Raw genomic sequence first — 23,177 nt, 5'->3', positions numbered from 1 at the left:
ACTAGGGAATCATATGAATGAAGGGGGCGGAGTCAGCTAGTAACTAGGGAATCTTGTGAATGAAGGGGGAGGAGTTAGATAGTAACTAGGGAATCTTGTGAATGAAGGGGGAGGAGTCAGCTAGTAACTAGGGAATCATGTGAATGAAGGGGAGGAATCAGCTAGTAACTAGGGAATCATGTGAATGAAAGGGGAGGAGTCAGCTAGTAACTAGGGAATCATGTGAATGAAGGGGGAGGAGTTAGATAGTAACTAGGGAATCATGTGAATGAAGGGGTCCTTACCAACTCTGCTTCTCACTAGAAAGAAAAGGAATGGATTTCTTTGACAGCATTCCCAGAAGCATGCCCTGACCTCCCTTCTCCATCATAGAGTGTGAACTCCCTAAAGACAAGGATCTTGCTGGCTCTGTCTTGCCATCCCCAGCGCCCAGCCCAGTGCCTGACTCAGATGCCCTCTTACTAGAATTGAGTGCTGGGGTCACATCAGGCAGGGCCAACAGGGGGCAGTATTTGATGCAGAAGGCACCCAGCCGCTTAGCCACACTTCCTTACATCTGCCCTCCCTCGGAGCAGCTGTCTGTGAGTCTGGCACAGTCATGAAGATATATGCCAGGAAGGAGGCACAAGGGGGCAGACAGCTGGGCAGAGCCCGATGATCACAGCCCTACGGAGACGACCCCATGTAGCAAAGTGGGCACAGGCTGGCGTCAGACTGGCTGTCAGCCTGAACTTCCCCAGTGACTGAGAACTGAGCAAGTGGTTTAACCCCACAGTTTTCTCATCCCTCTTGCAGAAAAAAAATAGTAGAACTGAGAGTCAGAATTTAATTCATATCCATTTTGCCTTCTGAGGTCCTAGGGTGAGTTGAAGGGGAGCTGGCTACAGGGTAGCTCTTTTTCAAGAAAGGGGGGAATTGTGTGCTAATTTCTTTTACTGACAGTTCATTTTCCAAGGCAACAGCCTAACAATCATGGGACCAATTAGTGGAAGAGAAACAATTGATTCTCGTACTCAGAGAGCTCAGCCCACCGCCTCAGTGGTTTGGTGGTATATTTGGGGAGTGCTGCACAGCGCTAAATGGGAAATAATTGGATAGCTGCAGCTATAAGTTGCGTGGTGCTGCCCCGCACGCCACGCATCTGCGTTAAGTAGCTCCATCTGTCTGTAACAGAAGACAAGAGGGTTTCCTACTCTACCCTCAGAAACAGAGCAAAGCTGGAAGGGACCAGTGTTGCTCCCTCATTTTACAGATGGGAAAATTGAGGGTCACTGAGGGAATACAGATAGGATGAGTTACCTAGGTAGGATTCGGTTGGCTGTCAGGTTTTCCTGCCCTTGGTCTCACCGCTGTGTCAAAGCAGCTTCACCAAAGTACCACACACTGGGCAGCTGGAACAACAGATGACTTCTCTCATTTCTATAGGGTGTCCCAAAAGCCGTCCATAAGGTCCCCAGACATAAGGAAAACAGCAAATTGTAACCATATTTGCCTTTATTCACAAAATACTTACTACAGAATTTTACAAAGGGGTGGATGACATGTAGAGAATATCTGGTAATGAATATTGTGTGAGTCACGTACATTTATTTCCCTACCATTTCCCATTTTCCCCTATGTCTGGTAACTTTATGGGTGACTTTTAGGACACCCTGTGTGTAGAGCCTCAATGTCCCAGATTGAGGTGTCTGCAGGGGGCGCTGCTTCTGAGGGTTTGATGGAGGAGAATCTTTCCCGTGCCTCAGCCCCAGCTTCCAGGGCTTCACTGACAGTCTTGGTATTCCTCGGCTTATAGACATATTGTCACACTCTCTTCCACCGTCTTCATGTGACATTGTCCCTATGCACCTGTCCCCATCCACACTTCCCTCTTTTATAAGAGCACCTGTCAGGTTAGATTAAAGGCCCACTCTCCTCCTCCACAGGGACCTCATCGTAATCAAACATCCCTTAGTGACTTTCCAAATGAGGTCATTTTCTGAGGTGCTGGTGTCTAGGACTTCGGCATATGGGAGCGTAATTGAACATGTAACTGTGACAATTTGCATAACAATCTTTGAGCTGGAGAGTAACCACCATTTATGAAGCACCCCGATGTTCCAGGCTAAGAACTTTACCAGCCTGACAATATTTAATTCTCACCCTCCATATAGTGAAGTTACAGATGAGCGCACTAAGATTCAAAGTGATTAGGTGATATGTCCAAGGTGACAAAAGTAACCATCACGGGTATGGATGTCAGGCACTGCCCTGTGTCCAGCCGAAACCATGTCTTCTCCCAGCACCCTGAGAAGCCGTTATTTGCCACACCCCCACCTGTTATCCCCGATTTACAAGTGAAGATGCCAGAACGTGGAGTCCCCGCCTTCTCACTCCTAAGCCAACACTCCCTCCCCTGGCTGCTTCTCTGTCAATTCCCCGTTTTGGGGGTAAGTTTCTGCCTCATAACTGACCAAGGCAAAGGTTAATTTCAGCCTGGTTCCAACACAAAAAAGTCACTTTCCATTAAATATAATGACCTTGTTTCTGCAGTGACTGAGACAAAACACGCTGTCCCGTTTCCATTCAGCCACACTCATTTACCTGTGTGCTACGATAATTTTACACCGTGAGCTAAGATGTCCAAATCATTGGTTATATTACAGAACACTTACGATGGTTATTAGGATTCTTCACGCAGAAAGAAACGGAAATAAAAATAAGAATTTTAGGAGAATGGAAATATAGGCCATTAAAGCACATTCAGAACTGTGTTCAGGTCCATGAGGCTGCCTGGAGTGTGGGGGCAGCAACCCAGGGTCTGCCTATCAGCTGTGTGACCTGGGGCAAATTCCCTAATGCTCCTGGGTCTCTATTACCTCAACAGTAAAAGTAGAGGAAATAATCTATAAGGCTGTTAGGTGAGTGAAAATGAGGGGACTACGTATAGAATACCTAGCCCAGTGCCTCACATATGGTAGGAACTCTCCAAATGGTACCCTCTTTTTTAATATAATGAAAATCAATGAATCTTTATACATGGTTAGAGAATCCTCCGAGTTTTGGATTCTCCTGCCACCCCAGGGATTCGGTAGTATAAATCGTTCCTGTATTTATTCCTCCTGAACTTTTAAAAATGTTGTTGAAGACAGAAGGTTCCAGACTGATGTTTATTCATGCTGAGCAGGGGAATGCAGGATGGAACAAAGGACACGGGCAGCTCTAGCTTTAAGCGCGTCTAAGCACGTGCGTGCTCCTAATGATCCTTAGGTTTTGACCCAATGGTTGACTGGGGTAGGTGTGATGAAACCCTCTCTCTGCAGCCTGCTTTCAGTTAAGTCATTGAAGAGTTTGGTGTCTTGGTTTCCTCTGTTTTCAGAGAAAGGCAGAGGGAGGTAGAGAAAAGAGCAGGCTAAGATTTAATTATTTTTTCTACTTCTCAGAAAAACGTTTAAACACAGAAAATTTCAAAGGAGAATTCTACAACTTAACCTTCTGTAGTATTTGCTTTCTCTGACTCTCTCTAGATGGGATAAGAGATCAATAGATAGTCGATCGCTCGATAGTAAATAGCTACATTCCGTGTGCTCTGGGGTGGTAGCTACTATTTCATGGCTCCTAGGCCCTTTCCAGAAACAGTGCTAGGAATGTATTTTTTAAGTCATGAGTTTGTATTGATACTTCCAATTCGAATTTAACGTTACAGGGTTATTTAACTTTTTTATATCAGTGTCTCATTTTTCTTTTACTGAAAATTTGGCTCTCGACAATATATTTATGTGTTTGCTTTATCCTAATGCCTACTGAAAGCAATTTCAAAATCACAGTTCCAGTATTAATTAGTACTACCAATAAAGTGGGCATGCGCTCTGGAGACTTGCTGAAAGGCCAAGTCAGCCCCCTACTGCTCGGACAGGTCCCTTCACTCTCCTGTTTCCTCCTACGACAGAGATACTGATGATTGCTGTATTGCTCAGAAATCTCCTGACTGCGAATGATAGAAAACTCCAAAAGTCTTAAGCAACGAAGAGAACGGACCGATTTCTATAACTACAGTGTTAAATTGCCAAGAATCACGGAATCCGGGTTCTTACCGGACACCAGGAAGTTTGAACCTCTGATTCTTAGCACTTGATCTGGCCACTTCCCAGGGGCTGCCTTTCTCCCCAGCCTTTGGCCACACCAAGACTATTTATCAGCTCCAAGGAAAGATTTATGATAAAAAACCCACTCCTGATGCTTGAACACTAAAGAATGTAGTGGTTAGAATGAGAACCTTAAAACCCAGTTGCCTGGGGACATCCCATTGTAAGTGGTAAGAGCCTAGGATCCAGTAGATACGCTCGTAGGCAGGGTAAGGCAACATTCCCATTGTACAGGTGAAGAAACTGAGGCTCAGTGAGATGAAGTAACTTGCTTAGGGCCACAAAGCCATGCAAAGGTTCATGCCTTCTGGAAATGGGGACAGGACATCACAATATGCAAACTATTCTCAGTATTTAACAAACAAGCCCCCTCCCCTTATACACACATGCACACACACACAGAGCCAGCTTTAAAAACCAGGACTCCACCTCACCCTTTTCATCATCTCCAGGGCCTAATGTATCCTAATATCGAAGCTCTTTGGGGAACGAATGTGAGTTGAATAAGAAAGGACAGCCAGTCTCACTCACCCCTGTGCTTATCCTGTCCCCATTTACAGAAGCCGTGTGGTATCATAGAAGGCTTTGAACCTTTCCATGGAGTTGCGGCCACATTCTTGATCTTGGGACGTGGATTCTGATTGAACCCCAGCATTAGGAAACTAATGCTGCAGCCAGTTTCCTCGTTTAAGGTGGTTTTTGCTTCTCCTGAGCAGAAACCTGCTTCGTTGTCACTTTGGTGACTGCTAATTGATTAAGCACACCTGGCTCCACTTATCCTGTTAGACAAATTTAAGCCCAAATCACAGGTCTAAGATGATCTCAGCTGGTTAACTAGCGTCTCTTCCTATTTTTAGGCAAGGACAAGCAGAGCTTCCTAGATCTCTGTGTGTGCGTAACATATGTTTAGCGAGCTGCTAAGGAGAAGCTGTCTTTTATAGCTGTTGTCCTGCTATAAATTTTTTAAAGGGAATTAAATGTTGAGAGCGAAAAAGGCCGTGAGTATTTATTTAATCCCACCTTCGCATTTTAATTGCTGAGGAAACAAAGGCTCAGAGAAGGAAACAGACACAGACCCAGTGGGGCTGGAGGAGAAGTCAGGGACAGACCTGGACCCAGAATACTGTTGACAGATACATTCATTCAAATGAGTCATTTAAAAATAATGACTAGCTGGGCTCTGTGGTTCACACCCATAATACCAGCACTCTGGGAGGCCGAGGTGGGTGGATTGCTTGAGTTCAGGAGTCCAAGACCAGTTTGAGCAAGAGAGAAACACTCTCTACTAAAAATAGGGGGGGAGGGGAGCTAGCCAGGCATGGTGGCAGGTGCCTATAGTCTCAGCTACTCGGAAGGCAAAGGCAAGAGGATCACTTGAACCCAGAAGTTTGAGGTTTGCTACGAGCTACTATGACACCATGGCACTCTACCCAGGGCAACAGAGAATATTTATTGTAGAGAAAATTAGCATAAGTAAGAAAAAAGTCAGATTTTAAGAATCACTGGTAAAGGAGAGCCCTATAAAGGGGATGCATTTTTTTTTTCAAAAACAGGATTGTATTGAAGAGACTGTTTAGTAACACGCTTTTCCCCCCGTTCAACAGGATATTGTAAATATATTTTCATACAAAAATTACATAGAAGATGATTTTTCAGTAGCGTATGCTATTTCATCGTATAGCAAAAAGGATTTTCTTCAACCAGGCAGTTATGCTCGACATTTTGGACGTTTTGAAGTTTTCATGACTCTAACAGCATTGCAGAGAATATTCTAGCAGCCTTGCAGAGAATGATTTGTATCCAAGTCTTTGCCCACATGTTACATTATTTCTGGATACATAGGGTCAGTTTATTCATCTCTTACAGGCTTGGAAACAGAGTCAGCCAGCCCTCCAGAAATGTTGCACCTAATCACACTTCCACCAATAGCAAAAATACTCACAATGATTGACAGTTACCAAAGCTCTCCCCAGGAGCCTTGCGCTGGCCCAAGCAATTTGCATGTACTAATTCATTAATCTTCATAGCAGCACCATGACAGGTACTGTTATTACTTCTGCGTTACATGTGGCAAACCCATAGCCCAGGAAAATATTTATTTCCCCGCCATTTGCTGATTACCGAATATTATTTTTTTATCCTCATAAGAGAAAATGCCATCTCATATCTACCTGATGTATTTTACAGGAATCAATATTTCCAACTATATTTTGGGTTCCACAACATTATTTGTATTATACAGAAAGAGAAAGGAATGCGTGATATGCCCAAAGTGATACGTCTCGTAAGTGGTAGAGGTCAGATCTCAGTTGGGTTTCTCTCCGGCTCCAGAGTCCATGTCGGTTCTCTGTGACCACGCTGCCTCTTCTTCAAGAGGCTAGGTTATTCAGAAATTTGGTCTTGTCCTTGAGTAAAACCTTCTCGAAGACATCAAGATGCCAACCCAGGGAACAATTCACTCTGACCTGCTCCATTTAGCATTTGATAACGGGGAGCCTGGGGGCTGGTATAACAGTTTCCTCCCAGCCTCACTGGCACTGCCAGGCAGCAAACATATCCAAAAATATGCTATAAAAGAGAAAGGCCTTTATAATGAGCCTGGGCCTCCCTTTGTCTTGTGAGGTTTTAACCACTGTAATTGCCTGTGGTGGGAAGTAGTGTATTTTTCATGTATCTATTTTTGTTCTGTGTCTATCTGTTTATCTGCTTTTTTGTTTTGTTTTTTTGTTAGCTCACACAAATCCTGGTGGGTATTTTTCCTGTTACCGATACGGCCTCAGGAAAGCACGCAATCTCACACACACATACACGGAGAGACCCGCCATGCAATAACGTGAAGGCCAAATAGAGTAGAATCTGTTCTTTATAAGAAAGCTAATGGTAAAATCCGCAGATGACTTTCTAATCCATATTGTATTTAATTGGCTGTATTGAACCATACTACAAATTAAGTCTTCTCTGTAATTTATTCTGTCAGACAGTAACTCTCCAAACAATTTGATACTTCATTTAAACATTGGTAAATGGCTCATGGAAATACAAAGGAAAAAAAAAAGATTTAATGATGATCAGATAAGAAACCCTCTGTTTGCAGAATGAACCCTATGCGCATGTTATGAATTAACCCCATTCATTCATTTATTGAACATTTACTGAGCTTCTACCTTATTTATGCAGCTTGTCTCTTCCGACAGCTTGGTCACTTCTTCCTCCTCTCTCCCTCCCTCTCTCGAGATCCCCTTTCTTCCTTCCTTTATTCCTCCCTCCCTCCCTGCCTCCCCCAAACATTATGTAGCACTTCCTGTTCAAAAGGAACAGTATTCGATGCTGGGATGGGACTGAGAAGAACTAGACGTGGGTCTTTTTCTCTGAAAGATCCAACATTCCCAAAGTGGAGAGAAAACAGATGCACAAAAGTCCCCCACAATGTCCCGTTCTCAAGACCTAGAGGCCTGTACGCACTCAGTTCTTTCTGCCTGGAGCGCCCCGCCCTCCTTATTTTCTGGGGTCTTCCCATTCGTCCTTGGGGCTTCAGCTCAAGGTTACCTCCTTTGCCAAGTCTTCCCTAATGTCCCGAGCCTGTGTGACCCTCTGCACACACCTGTCCTATTATACTGTATAGTAGCAGTGTATTTTTCATGTATCTGTTTTTCATAACTTTGCCTGTTTTATGAGATTGTGAGCTCCGTGGAGAAGGGGCTGTGTTTTAGTCATCTGTTAGCAGCAGCACATAGCAGCATACTAGGCACCCAATAAATAAATACACCTGCTGGGGATAACTGATGGATGGATAGCGTGAAACAGAATTAACAGGCACAAAGCACCCCGTACAGGACAGATGCTGTGCAGTGGGCTTTGGCGTGGGAATCGTTAGTAAGGGAGATGGGTGGTAGGGAAGGTTTCTTGGATGGGCCACATGTCAGGGCTGGGCCTCAGGAGTTAATGAAGGGCAGGGCACGGCATCCACAGTCCAAGCCGTGGGGGCAGCAGCACGGAGGTAGGAAAGGGTAAAACCTGAAAGGGGAGGGGGAGGTGAGCCCCTCAGATTTTCCGCAGCACTGGGTACCTGAACTTTACTTGCAGAAGAAGCTCTGGCTGGATTGAGGACGTTGATGCCCGAATTGTCCTTGGAATTCCTTACTGATAACTTTTATCCATGATGCAAAGAACAGTTCAGAATGGGGGGAATAAGTGAAGTAAATGAAGCTGGAGCAGAGAGATGGGGGTTCCTGGAGGTTCTACTTTTAAGACCAGCTTCCTGCTTAGATGCAGGCAGTACTTTAATATCTGCTAGGTGAGACAATAACTGTTTTCAAAAGGAAATGTGTGAGAGGGGCCACCAGCAGCGGCCTCTCCTCTCCTCTTCTTCCCACATTACCCCAGTGTCCTCCGGCTACTCTCACTGCACCCCCAGAACAACCTGGGATGCCCTGAACACTCACCCCAGAAACCCTTCTAGGAGGCAGCCTTCCCTATCCCCATGACCCAGGGCCTCACCTTATCCTCCAGCCTGGACTGATCAACAGACACCAGAAGCAGCCAGTTCCTGAGAGTAATCTGACCTGCCATCTTGACCTTTCTCCTTTGCCCCAAACCTCGTGATTTACAGCTCTCCCTGGCCTCAGAATTCAGAGCGTCCTCAGCTCTGTTACCCACTTACCCTTCTCTTGCCCTCCTCCTCCCAGCTTGTCAGTGAGTGGGTCATCTCTGGCTGGGCTGGGGACCCAGAAGTCTAAGGAAAGGAGACCTTGATTCTGCATCACTCTGTGGCCTTTTTTGTCATCCTTAGTGGAAAAGACAAGGCCTGGGTTTAGGACTGGTCCTGCCAGTGCAGTATCGGGCCCTCAGTCCTTTCTTAAATAAACTCAGATTTGCACTGTGTGACATTTAAGGTTCCCTCGGGCTCCAACTGTCTTCGGTTGTGCCAATAAAATCTACTTGAAGAGTTGTGCAGTTTTGAGGCTCGGTGAACAAGTATTTGCAGGACGCCCCAACTTGTGAAACGAATGTGATAATACAGCTGTGGGGATTAGCAGAACCTAACATGTTTGCATTTCCCATTTCCCCTATATTATGTCTTCATGGTTGAGGTCGGAGAACGTGGAGCCGTACCCCCTCACTGGCTGTTAGTTTCCAAACGAATGAGCCACTTTGAGAGCAGTGCTTTTTAAACGTGTCATAAAACTAACTACGGGGAAGGATGATGTTACAAATATGTTTAAGCACTTCACGCGCACGCACAGCTACACTTCGCGAGGCAATGTGAGGTATCATCAGGCATTAAAAATGTTTTGATTTTAAAACACTTAATGAGGATTCCCAGATAAATTAAAACGTCTCCATCTGCTGTCTTGCAGGGGAGGTGATATTTTACCGTTGCACAATCATCTCCAAATCTAATTCCACCAGGAAGACTTCTAATCGCAGTTTAATTTTAGAGCAATATTCTACTTGGCAATCAATAAGGCTCTGTCGTCAAACTTTGATTTAATAGGAGACGTGAATGACATTCTCCACATTATGCAGAGAAATGTTTTCGGGAAAAGGAGAGAAGGGGAGAAACGTCTTTGTGTCCCATTTCCCCCTCATGCCCCCCATTCTCGCACATGGAAACCGCTAAATCAATGCTCCCGTGTTGTGTGAATATAACTCTCATCAATTTTACGTCATTAACATCATGAAAAAGCTACCGCTCTTTGAGCAGTTTCCCTCCGCTAGCTAAACATGTCCTCCTAATGAAACCAAAATGACTAGGTTCTTTTACCAGCAAACGCTTCCGTCTTCACCAGCTTTATTTGTGTCAAAATCCATTAGAATTATACAGTCACTGTACTGCCCCTTGCAGGACGGAGATGACTGGGCAGGGGCAGCACACCGCATGCGTGATGCCCAGCAGGCAGCGGCTGACCTGGACAGGGTGTGAAGGAGAAAGAAGAGATTTTAGGGTGATCAGAGAGCCTAGTGCAACGTCAGGCCAGGCCTAGAGGGATGAGGTGAGGCAGACTGTTTTACTACAGCAAATGATTCCTAAGGTCCGAAGCCTGGAAAGATGGCAGTGGACAGAGGAATGGCTGTTTTGGAAAGTCAGTGGTCTAGAACTAAGGACAGAAACAGCGTGAAACTTCAGAGACCCACTGTGCACAGAGGCTGGTTTTGTAGTAGGCAGTCCCAAGAGCTTAGAAGATGCAGGGACTGGAAGAGGAGCTTGAAAAGTATCTACTCCAAGGGTCCCGGTGTTTTCATAAGCAACTTCCCCCTGTCATGTCTCTCCCTCCCTCCGTGGACTCTGTTGTGGAGAAAATTTTGTCCATCAGAAGAACTATATCGATAGCCATTCATTTTCCTATTCGGACTGTTTAAACAATAATCAGTTGTTGGTAAGAGAATTATGCTCCAATATGAGCTAAGGAATATAAAAACACTAACCTGGGGTGGCGCCTGTGGCTCAAAGGAGTAGGGCGCCGGCCCCATATGCCAGAGGTGGCCGGTTCAAACCCGGCCCCACGCAAAAACTGCAAAAAAAAGAAAAAAACCCACTAACCTGATATCATTTCCAATAAATTTGCCGTTTTTATTCACAAGCACAAAGAAATACGTAGGCTTATTAAGAATAATTACAGATTTCTGTTTAGCTTTTTGAGATTTTGAAAATTGCCTGAAACCTGTTTTTATTACCTTTAATGACCCCTATATATCCAGGGCTTTGGGTTAAGAGCCATGGATCTGGTACATACCTCCCATTTATTAGAGGAAGGAATTTAGGTACAGAGACGTGGGACAGTATGTTTACACGGTGGCTGTCCTGCAAACCTGATACCCAGTGTAATGAAAGGCCCTTTTTTAGGACTTTAAGCAAACTCTGAACATATAGATGCATACATAAGCCCTGACAGAGTACCACTGAGTAAAGATTGCTCAGAGTAGGTTTACTATCGGAAGATGGCCATAAAGATCACCATCACCTAATAGGATGCTGAACATTTTTTGTTGCAGCTCGTATAATAAAAGCAAAAGGTCAATTTTAAAAGATTTTCCAATTACTGACCATCAATCTCAATTTACTATAGTTCAACAACTACGGGTCGGGCACTGTAGGAGGTGTGAGGATGACAGAGCCGGGTGAGGAAGGACAGACAGGGAGTGATGTGACCTTATGGGAGGAGGAGGGCCACCAAATGTGGACGCCCAGGGACCCGTGGGTAGGGATCCATCAGGAGGCTCAGTGTCGCTGGAGACTCGAGTTCTGTGAAAACATGAAAACGGGCAGAATTATTTCTGCAGGGAGAAGGTAGACAAGGCTTGTTCAGGGGACGTTTCGCACAGGTGGCATTATTTCAAATGGCCATCGAAAAAGAAATAGGATTTGAGCAAGTGGTAAAAGAGTCACCACCGCAGGCAGAGGGACCAACCCCTGAGAAGCCTCAGAGATATGTGAGGCCACACCTCCACGCCGAGTGGTGACTTTGGACAAAATAGAGAAAGGTATTTGTTCCTCATCACACCATTGCCGTCTAATGGAAGAGTGTTGTCACACCGCAGCTCTATGGGTCTGTGATTGGGAGTGACACCCCCTGGAATTGTGCAGTGCGCACCCCTCACCACAGCACACAGGGACCCTGGGTGTGTAAATGTATTAAATACCAAGCCAGAAGTGAGACTAAGCCCTGTCATGAAAAAATAATGCAACAGAAGCTTCCCCAGTGAATTAGACGGACTAGCTCCAGCCAGCGGAGTGAAGCCCCAGCCCCAGCTGCTCACTCGGCATATGAACAGTCCTGTGTTTCTCTCTGGTCATGGCATTAAGACCACGGAGGGAAGCCTCCATTTCTCAAGGGCAAGCACAGCCTTTTTTTCCTTCCATCTGGACCAAGCAGCTTTTCCAAAGCCCCTCGGGCCTGTTCGCACGTAGCTGAAACACATCTCTTATTGATCAACAGCTTGAAGAAAACGGCCCCTGAAATACGTTCTTCCTTCTTTCTCCGCTAGGCCCTTCAGCACCATCATGCTGTTCATGAGATATCCTACATTGCAAAGGACATCACGGATCACCGGGCCTTCGGATACGTTTGTGGGAAGGAAGGGAATCACAGATTTGTGGCCATAAAAACAGCCCAGGCAGTAAGTATCCCCCATCCGAGGGAGGGCCCCTTTCCTGGTAACTTCAGGGGACAGGACAGTGACACCGTTGGTCTTGGAAGACCCCCTCCGATGTCTGGCCAAGCTGTTGCTCAAATTCCCATCCAGAAAAGAAAAACAGCCTTGGAGCAAGGAAGCGTACTCATACTACCCGTCTGGTTTCGCTGTTGTTTTTTTCCTAATGGGTTCTTCCTAATGACTAATTATTTTCCTTTCTGATTAAACTGGATGGAGGCACAGTATACAAATAAGTTTCCTTGTGCTCGTAGCCTCATTTAAAAAGAAAATAAGAGGAAACAAATAGCTGTTTTGCATGAGGCCTGCCCTAATTTTATTGTATTCGAAATCACTAATAAATAAAAGCAGTGCCTTTTCTGCTTATGATTATTATGAATTTGCAAATATAATTAGTTGAAGAAATGAACTTTAGCCTAGATGCAATTTGCTAAACCAATATAAACAAGGTGGAATTAATTAAGAATGGAATGCTTTCAGTTTAATAGGAAAAGGAAGGGCTGAGGGTTGTAGCAGCAAAAAATAAATAAGATAGATAGATAGATAGATAGATAAAAAAAAATTTGGTCATTGCATCTTACTACCATTTTGTTATTAATGCGCTTTCTCCCCTTTGATCCCAGGCTGAACCTGTTATTCTGGACTTGAGGGATCTCTTTCAACTCATTTATGAATTGAAGCAAAGAGAAGAATTAGAAAAAAAGGCACAGAAAGATAAGCAGTGTGAACAAGCCGTGTACCAGGTAGGCCTGTGAATTGCCCTCCTATCTGAGAAGACTGGGGGCTTCCGATACGCAGGTGTTCTTCCTGCCGCCAAGTAGAAATAAATAAAGATGAAAGGTTCCTGTGTAAATTACAGGCACCCAAAGCAAACATTAGAAATGATCTTATCCTCTGAAACTCTTGACATGTTAAAGAAAGTGAAATCTTTAATCCAGAGGGAGATTTCAGAGGACAACTACAGATACACAATTGCTTTTGTTGTTACCAACAGTGCGGGTTGTGGGGGGGGAGGTGGCTACAAGGGTTTTGACTTGTTCTGTTTTCCGCCCTAATGACTCACCAGCCTCTTCTGCCCAGAAATGGTTTCTCTCTGTCCTGTACCTTCTGAATGCAAGCTCACATCTCTCCTTTATGTCCTCTGCTTTCCACCCTCCCTCCCCTCACTCTGCGATAGACAATTTTGGAAGAGGATGTCGAAGACCCTGTGTACCAGGTAATTTCTGAAACTAGCTGGGCTTTTAGGTCCAGGTGTGGCCGTTTTTTCCAGAAACCTGAAGACGCCCCCCACTTAATGCAGAAGCCAGAGAGGGCGGGCCCGAGATTATCTCTGAGGGTGAAGGCAGCCAGCCTCACCAGCAGCCGATTTCCATAAAAACCCACAGAAATTTAGCCAGCTTCGTTATCCTGGGATTCACAGATCAACTTCTCCCTTCCTGCCCTCGCCTCAGCCCCCTCCACAATCTATACAAGTTTGATCTGAGAGCCGAGTGGTTCCAAGAGTCTCTTGAATATTCTGAGTTCATTAGAGAGAGCATGAATAATGAGGTGGCTTCTCGGAGTTAAGAGCCAGAGGTGGGAGGTGACATTTTGGTTAACATTTGAGCAGAGACCCAAAGGATGGCTTGTAAGCTTTAGAAAGGCCAGGAGACGGCTCTGACGCCCAGTGGGGCAGGCCGGCCCTCGCCCTACCTGGCTCGTGCCGGAGGGGCTGTCGTGAGGAAGGAAGACAGATCCTAGAGACATCTCTGCCCGTAGCTTTCTCTGGACCCTCTTCAAAGTCTGCAGCTCCCGGGTGGGTAAAGAGATGACCTTTCTTGGGTTCAAGTATGAGCTCTGTTCAAACAGAGATACAGAAAAAAGGAAGAGGTGGCATCTCCCTCCCTGGTGCTTATTCCCAAGGAGAGAAAGAAGCCCAAAGCAATCAGATAAAAAACCTGACTCTCCCAATACAAAAGGAAACTCAGAGGAGGTGTTCTCTCTGTGTATGTGCGTACCACGTGTGCATTTGATTAATACGGTAGAACTTCCATAGCTGACCACCTCCCTCCACCTCCGTAAGTCGACCGAATATTCACAGACGGGACATGGATGTAACAGCCCAGCAGGCCTCGTTCTTACGTTGGCCGGCTCCGTATGTTGACCAGTTTGTTACAGTCCCTAGTGGTCGGCATAAACAGGCTGTACTGTGTATTAATGCATGCTTTCCCAGAGCGCTGGTACTGCTGGGTGGAAAGTAAAACTATGTAATGGTAACTTGAAGTAGAAGTATTAAACGTTTCTGGTGAGCACAAGTGCACTTGAAGACGTGGCCTTGCTTTAGAATCATGCCGGTGAGGATCGGTTCATCAGAGGAACTTCAGCCTCGGCTGACTAGCTTGCAGAGAATAGCGCTCTTTTTGAAATGTCCCAGTCCTTTTGGGGTCTAAAACTCGCATATGGAAAAATTGATTTTCAGTATTTAAAAGCGAGAATGTCAGAGAAGGTGAGAGTTATGGGCTGAGGGAGTTTGGGGCTTCTGAGGTCTTCAGAGTTGGCTTAGGAACTTGAGCTTTAGGGGGCAGAGGGAGGGAGTCACTTGTGGCCCACAGCTCACTAATTTTGGGATCCTAGGCCCTGCCGCACTCTGACTCGGTCATCCCAGCACGTTCAGACGTTGCTGCGACAAAATGCCTTTGGATGAACAGTTATAACTCCAGAAAGCTCTGCAGGGGCCTGGTGTGGTCACTTCTGACCAGCAGACCTCTGCAGCTTCCCTTAGACTAGGCAGGAAAGTGCAAGGCGCCTGGTCATCCACCAAGCCGGTTGTGTCTTTAGGGCATTTTCCCTGTGCCTGCTTCTTCAGTGCTCACTGATTTGTATCTTAAATTCCAAATGCTTTTTTTTCCCTCTTTCTTTTCCACCTCTGACCTTTCCTTTCTGGCTGCTCCTGCAATAGTACATTGTGTTTGAGGCCGGACACGAGCCAATCCGTGATCCCGAAACAGAAGAAAACATTTATCAGGTATAAAATCGCTTGCCTCTCTTACCATTACACCAGTAAACGCATGAAGGCTCTGATGGGCCTGAAAAACCACGGGTCTTTGGTCGTTCCTGGCTTGTTGACACACCTCAAATGAATTGGCTCCCAGCTCCCCTGTCATTTACCGGTAGTTTTCACGCCTCGTTGTTGAAATGTTTAATGGACAGTCAGATACAGTATTTTACTTTTGAATAGACCTTAACTCTTTTAAGTGGAAGCAAAAATCAAGGGTTCCATTTTGCTAAAGTAAGACGTCGGAGACTTGTCCATCAGACGATAGGTTCCTTTGTTTCTCAAAAGAATGGGGTTATTGGCTCAGCACCTATAGTTCAGCGGCTAGCGCGCTGGCCACATACACCAGGACTGGTGGGTTCAAACCCAGCCCGGGCCTGCTAAACAACAATGACAACTATAGTGGAAAAAATAAAAATAAAAATAGCCAGGCATGATGGCAGGCACCTGTAGTCCCAGCTACATGGGAGGCTGAGGTAAGAGAATCGCCAAGCCCAAGAGTTTGAGGTTGCTGTGAGCTGTGATGGTACAGCACTCTATCAAGGGTGACAAAGTGAGACTCTGTCTCAAAAAAAAAAAAAATAGGCTCTTTCTTTAAAAAGCCAGCTCCGCTACTGAAAACACACATTCAAAAATGCTATTTAAAAACAACATCAAAATATGAATAATAAAAGAACATGGTCTGGGCATCGCCTGTGGCTCAAAGGAGTAGGGCGCTGGCCTCGTATGCCAGAGGTGGTGGGTTCAAACCCAGTCAGCCAAAAACTGAAAAAAAAAAAAAAAAGAACATGGTCTTACCTGTGAAAGGAAAATTTTTTTAAATGTCCTTGTAAAGAATACTGAATTTACTTTGTAACTCAATTCTCACAAATAATGCTATACAATAGGTATTTTAATCCCATTTTTGCAAGGGGAGACTGAGGCTCAGAGAAGTTGAGTAACTTCCTCAGAGTTGTGCAACTGTTTAAGGGCCAAAATTCAAACACAAGTGGGAGTGTCTAACCTTGTGGTATCTGAATCTGAGGCCAAAGGAACCATTAACCGGTCGTCATCCTAGAAAGAGAAAGCAGCTTTTACATAAAAGGAGGCTTTGCAACGTTCAAAGTTTCTGAATCCATCCAGAAGTGACTGTAGTTGGCAGGGCTCCCTCTGAGCCCTGAGGGACTGCAGAGGGGGAGGGAGAGGTGGTGGGGGGCTTCCTAGTGTACTGGAAAGAACTGGTGTAGGCTGGTGGAGAGCTGGGTTGCAGTTCTGGCTCCCTCACCGAGCCGTGTGGTAATGGGCGAGGCACTTGCCCTCTCTGAGACTCACTTTCTGAACAATAAAATACAAGAATACTTTCTTCCTAACATACGTGTTGATGTGAGAATGGAACAAGCTCATGTGTAGAGTATAAAGAAGAGATGTCATCCCAGGTCCCAGAACATGGAGTCTGTGTGGATTCAGGATCTCAGTGCAAGTGCCAGCCCAGCCGTCAGCTCACCACCTTCCCAGCCTCTCTGGGCCTCAATTGTAAATTGAGCAAATAAGGCACAAGAGGCTCTCAGGCAAGGAAGGCTCTGTTCCGTTCTCTGCAATGAGTGTCTTAGCATAGGACTCTGATTGTTAGAAGAAGCATGTTTTGGCTTGCTGTAGAGGGAACAAGACTCAGAAACGGGGGAGGATGCAAGTGAACGTGTGAGTGTGCACACTTGTATGGCAGCACATGTATGGATGTGCGTGCATGTTTGTGTGTGTGCATCTATGGGTGTGCACACATGTTTATGTGTGCGTGAATGGATGTGCGTGCATGTATGTGTGTGCATGATCATGGGTGTGCATGTTTGTGTATGTGTTTGTGTGTGTGCATGGATGGATGTGCGTGCATGTATGTGTATGATATGCATGCATGTTTGTGTGTGTGTATGATGTGTGTGCGTGTTTGTGTGTGTGCGTGTTTGTGTGTGTGTGTCTGCATGGATGTGTGTGCATGTTTGTGTGTGTGCATTTATGGGTGTGCATGCATGTTTATGTGTGTGCATGAATGGATGTACATGCATGTATGTGTGTGTGTGATGATGGGTGTGCATGTTTGTGTATGTGTTTGTGTGTGTGGCTGGATGTGTGTGCATGTTTGTGTGTGTGCATTTATGAGTGTGCACGCATGTTTATGTGTGTGCATGAATGGATGTGCGTGCATGTATGTGTGTGTGATGATGGGTGTGCATGTTTGTGTATGTGTTTGTGTGTGTGTGTGGCTGGATGTGTGTGCATGTATGTGCGTGCATGTATGTGTATGATGTGCATGCATGTTTGTGTGTGTGCATGGATGTGTGTGCATGTTTGTGTGTATGGATATGTGTGCGTGTTTGTGTGTCTGCATGGATGTATGTGTGTATGGGTCCGTGTGTGTTGTGTTTGTGTGTAAGGATGGGTGGGAATGTTTGTGTGTGTGCATGTATGTGTGCTCAGGCATGTATTGTGTGCCCATGTATGGATATATGTGTATGTGTGTGCGTGTATAGACTCACGTACATGTATGTGTGTGAGCATATCAGTGCACCTTCGTGTGTGTGCATGTATACATGTGCATGTGTGTGTGTCTGTTGTGCACATGTGTGTATGTGTGTGTGCATGAATGGCAGCACGTGCCTGTGTGTGTGCACGTGTGTGCATGTGTGGGTACATGTCTGTGTATGTGTGTGCACGTGGATGTATGTAAGCGTGTACAGGTACATGCACGTGTGTGTGTGCATGTATGTCTGTCTGCACAGGTATGTGTGCGTGTGTGTGCACTTGTCTGGGTGCACATGGATGTATGGATGTCTGCACATGGATGTGTGTGTGTGTGTGTGTGTGTGTTTGTGTGAACGCACCTGCACATATCTGTTTACACGCTGTTTGTAGGCTGGCCTGTGAATGGCGTTCACATGCAGTCTCTTATTTTTGCTCAAAGTGGCTGCCCTGTGGTTTGAATCATTATTCCCACCTTACAGATAAGGAGAGTGAGGCTCAGGGGGCTCAGGTGATCTGGCCCAGGGGTACAGAGCTAGGAGACCTAGAACCTCCCTTTCCCTCTGACCTCTGTAAATAAATCAGTCAGTCCTTGGGCTCTTCTCTGCTCAGAGTTCCCTGATTCTGAGTTTCACAGTTAGACTCTGTGCTCATTTCAAGTCACTATCTAAAAAAAACATCACACTTGTTTTAACAGCTCTGACCTTAGGATCTTCCCATCTGTCCATCATTAACAGGAAGCTGCCGTTTAAGGGAATGAATATTTTATCAGCTTCTATTGGAAAGGCCTCTGGTCATTTTCCTCTCCTGCTTTGCCAGTCTGCTGGGGCTCAATTTACTTAATAAGAGATAAGCTCTTGGGCCTGAAGATAAGGCTGGGCTTTTAGGAGCTGCTATTAGGAGCCTTATTCTTTTTTTTTTTTAAGGGCCTACATGTTTTCCATGGTTATTTCTCCTGAGTGGTTTGTCTTGTTCCTTATACTTCAGCTTGGCCTGGGGAGGTAGCAGCTTTTATTTGCTGTGTTGTTTTCTGGAATGAGGCAAATAGATCTGATGAGGTACATAATTTTTGTATCTTGATTTCCTGGGCAATAAAATGGGGGTGATATTTTCTCTGCTCCTAGGAGTTATGTGAAAATGAAAGTGATGGGTCCACAGGAGGCTCTAAGTAAAAGCGGGTTTCCTGTTGTCACTTTCAGGTGCTGTTTAAGGCGTCTGAAGATGCTTTAACAGAAGCAGAACATACCTTGTCTGCCCAATCTTTTTCCATAGCCTAAGAAATCCACAAGCTTACTTCACTTTCCTATTTATAACTCCACCGTCAGGCAGGCAGAGCCTCTTGAGTAGATGCAATCTCTTTTCAAGGGTCCGTAGTTTCACTTTCCCAGTGGCCTTAATAATAATAATTATCTTTCACTTTGCACGCCTCAGAAAAAGTTACCAGCTGTCTTTTTAAAACAACACAGAGCCTCAAGGTACAAAGTGATGTTTTTGTACATCACTTAACGTTGACCCTTCCAGTAACTCAGAAAGCCGGGAAGGACAGTTGCAATGGCCGTTATCTTAAACACAGGAAGATCAAGTCCCCTCGACTGGAGTGCTGAGTCGGAGGTCAGAACCTCTGATTCGAAACCTTGTGTTCTTAATACTTGAACAAGCTTCTTCCATAAGCAAGATTTCCGCTTTCTAAGTGGGCATTTTCCAACTTCCTTCATCCAAACCTCATTGTTAATCACTCACCCTGTGTCAAATATCATTAGTTCAAGATGAAAAGTCACTAGAACTTTGTCACCAACACACCCTTGCACTGTCTCTCCACATAATTAGCAGGTTGCAGAAGTACAAGTGCCTTCTGTATGAACAGTATTTAGTGTATAGCTTTTAGAGTAATTTACATCTCTTAGCTTGTCCATTCAAAACGAACTTACTTATAGGGCACCTCACATGTGCCCTGGACATGGGGATGTCCCACCCTTGGGACTTTGTCAACAACCCCCTGAGATGCTGAGGACACCGCTTGAGGAAACTGAGGGTCAGAGGTTAAAATGACCTCTCTCAGTCACAAAATGTGGTAGAACCAGGATTAGGAACGAGAAGGCTGGTTCCTTTTAGTCCAAAATTTTTATCTCTTTACAACCTCGTATTATGGAAATGACGTGTTTGGCTGGAATGAACCAGCTAGGCAGAGACGAGACGCAGGACCACAGACCTTAGCGTGCATGCAGTGAATATTTGATGGCTAGACTTTATTTTGTTTCCCCAATATTTATGGATGGGGACACAATGATAATGAAGTACCTGCCCTGCCCTCAGCGGACTTACAGAGCTGTGGGGCTACAGACCCACAAGCAATTAAAAATGTGGTGCGATCACTCCCACAGTAAGACAAAGCCCAATTACTTCTCCATCTCCCCCCAAATGGCAAGGATTTCTGTGAAATCAGAGGCAGTATCCAGCTTGTTCACCACCATCGTCCTAGGGAAAGCACAGCGCATGAGACTTAATAGGGCGTAGGGGTAACTGATATTTTTTAATGAAAGGATGTACCAGAGGTTGCAAAGGTCCAGAGGAAGATTCCAGAGCAGACCTAGAGAGTCAGGCGAGGCTTACCAGAAGATGTCCCAGCTGGGATAAATCTTAAAGGACAAACAGGCAGATTGATATCTCACCCATGGGAGAGCTCAGTAGAAAAGCATTTTCAATTATGCACAGTTTGGGTTTATCCATTCCACAGCTCCTCCTGCCTGCACAGGGATAATTGAGAGCCAGCTGGGGTTCAACTGTGCTACGTGCCTGTAGTGAGCAGTGAATTACGGGAGACAGAATGCTCTTCATTCTGGGTGAACTAGTAAAAACAAAAGCGAGGGCTGGTAATTTATTGGCCTTCCTTGCAAAGGACTTGGTCGGCATCCTTAGACAATTCCTTTTAGACCAGTGGTTCTCAACCTGTGGGTCACGACCCATGAAAATACATCCTGCATATCAGATATTTACATTATGATTCATAACAGTAGCAAAGTTACAGTTATGAAGTAGCAACAAAAATAATTGTATGGTTGGGGGGTCACCACAACATGAGAAACTGTATTAAAGGGTCACCGCATTAGGAAGGTTGAGAACCACCAGTCTAGACAGAGCTTTGTGTATCAGGAGCAAAGAAATGGCACTCTTCACTGGCTACCTGCACGCTGAGGCTTGCAAGAGCAGCTCATGCTCCTGTTTGCTATGAGAATATGCATGAGCTTCTGTAAATACAGGATGTGATGTCAAAGAAAACGGCACACCTAAAACAGCTCTCTGGACCATGTGCAGAGAGCACCACTGTGGCCAGCTGTCTGGGACTCAAATCTGTGGCTTTCCTACTCACTCCAGAGCCCTCTCCAACAAGCTTCATTTTCCACGTCTGTGACATGGAGATAATTGAAGCCCTTACCTGTTGGGCCTGTTCTGGGGATTGCATGAGAATGAACATGAAACATACACCTTTAGAACAGGTCCCCAGTCCAGGTTAGATCATGCTGTTCATGATCAATAATGTATTGTTTGGTAGCCAGAAAGAGCTGGGTTTGAACTTGGCCACCCACCACGCTCTGGGCAAAGTCCCTAACATCTCTGAGCCTCACTTCCTACTATTTAAAGTGGACAGCTAGATAACTTCTTAGTTTTATTATTAATTATTAATTACTAATCCTTCATTATTACAAGGATTGAAAGTTAAATGAGAAGAAAAATCACAAAGGGACACAAAGGGTAAGCTCAGATTCTCACTCCCCATAGAGGAAGGGTATGGAGAGCAGCTCCCAGCCTAACAGGCTGGTCATTTCCTGTTATTAATCCCAACTCTCCTCCATGGCACACTTACCCAGCAGACATTACCCGAGCACCCACAAGGTGTTAGGTCTAGTGCCTCCTCTGGCAGAGCTTCCACACTGTCAGCCCATGAGGAGGCCACCGCTGGCTGGTCCTGCAGTGATGGTGCCAGCTGAGCTGTGACAGTTGCCAGGGAAGGAACAGCAGCTGAGTGCTTCCAGTGTACAGCATGTCAGCGCAGAGCCTTTGATGGACTCATTAGAAAAGTCTTCAACATCTCTATGACTGTTACTATCGTAGACCATGTTCATATATACATATTTATATAACGTATCAGTGACTGAAAAATTCTTATCTGAACACATTACAGTATCATGGCACCTAATAGTTTTTGTTTATCTAATGCCCATTTTTTCCTTTGATTCTCACTATAACCTGAGTAAGAGGCAGAGCTGATACCAGCGAAGCTTAGAGGAGCCGAGTGACCTTACTGGGTCACTGGTCACAGCACGTGACCCAGTGAGACCAGACTGAGGATCAAGGGAAGTGAGGAAGATTCAGAGAGACATTAAAAGCAGTCAGATTTTCTGAATCCTTGCCCTGTGCTCTCCCCGCCACTGCGGGCCTTTTCCTGGAATGAAAACCTTTGGTAATTACCAAATGGTTTACACACAATCCCAGCAGAAGCTGTGCTTTATTCTAGGATCTTGGTATTTCCTACATTTTTAAATATCCCGAATCTCAGACTTTGCATCGAGCAGCTTAGACTCAGATGCAAACTGCTTTTAATCACTTTGGGCCGAGCACAGCACTCCCTGGGCCTCATTTTTGCCTTTAGTGAAATGAGGATTATTTTATTCTGCACACAATCCCCGAAGTCTCTGCAGCTTTCTGTTCTGTGACTCTGTGAGGAGCCTGGTGCCAAAGAGCCCCTGTAAACGTTTGTTGAGTGAGACGTTCTCCCGGTGCTCATCCGGTTGGCCGAGGGAAGGAGCCTGGCTGGGTGCTTTCCTGGTTAGAGCAGGTCCCCGGGACTGGTCTAAGGGTCGGTCCCCATGTACACCGACTTGGGGTTCAAGTCTGGTTGCTGTGTTCTTTGAAAGTGGAGTGTTGACTGTGTTGAATTTGACTTTTCCACAGGTTCCCACCAGCCAAAAGAAGGAAGGTGTTTATGATGTGCCAAAAAGTCAACCTGTAAGTGTAAGTACCTGTCCCCCCACTCCAGGCTTCTGTGACCTGGGTCACCTGAGACTGGGTCTGCAACCTACAGAAGCCAACCCCTCTCCTGGACCAGTGTCATGACACCTGTGGCTCTGCGGGGGACTGCATGCTGAGGGCCTATGGTGGGTAGAGGGCAGGGGCAGGAGGCATAAATGGGAGGGCTGAGGAAGGGGTGCTGATCTGCATGTAGGGGTACTGGTCTAGATTAAGGGGTGCTGGTCTGGATGTAGGGGTGCTGGTCTGGATGAAGGGGTGCTGATCCAGATGTAGGGGTACTGGTCTAGATGAAGGGGTGCCGGTCTGGATGAAGAGGTACTGATCCGGATGTAGGGGTACTAGTCTAG

At 45.6% G+C, this 23,177-nt stretch overlaps 1 protein-coding gene across 1 annotated transcript in view; it reads left to right on the top strand.

The window, feature by feature from the left end:
• Nucleotides 1-23,177, top strand: part of DAB1 (DAB1, reelin adaptor protein) — a 303,539-nt gene that overhangs the window by 231,373 nt on the left and 48,989 nt on the right. Inside the window, exons 4-8 of the mRNA XM_023515099.1 lie at nt 12,111-12,242; nt 12,899-13,018; nt 13,453-13,491; nt 15,214-15,279; nt 22,753-22,806. Coding sequence (XP_023370867.1) covers nt 12,111-12,242; nt 12,899-13,018; nt 13,453-13,491; nt 15,214-15,279; nt 22,753-22,806 — 411 coding nt within the window. The remainder of the gene's footprint in view (nt 1-12,110; nt 12,243-12,898; nt 13,019-13,452; nt 13,492-15,213; nt 15,280-22,752; nt 22,807-23,177) is intronic.

This window comes from Otolemur garnettii, unplaced genomic scaffold, assembly GCF_000181295.1.
Source record: "Otolemur garnettii isolate 467f Iridium unplaced genomic scaffold, OtoGar3 scaffold00066, whole genome shotgun sequence".
Lineage (NCBI taxonomy): Eukaryota > Metazoa > Chordata > Mammalia > Primates > Galagidae > Otolemur > Otolemur garnettii.
This window is presented reverse-complemented; position numbering and strand designations above follow the sequence as displayed.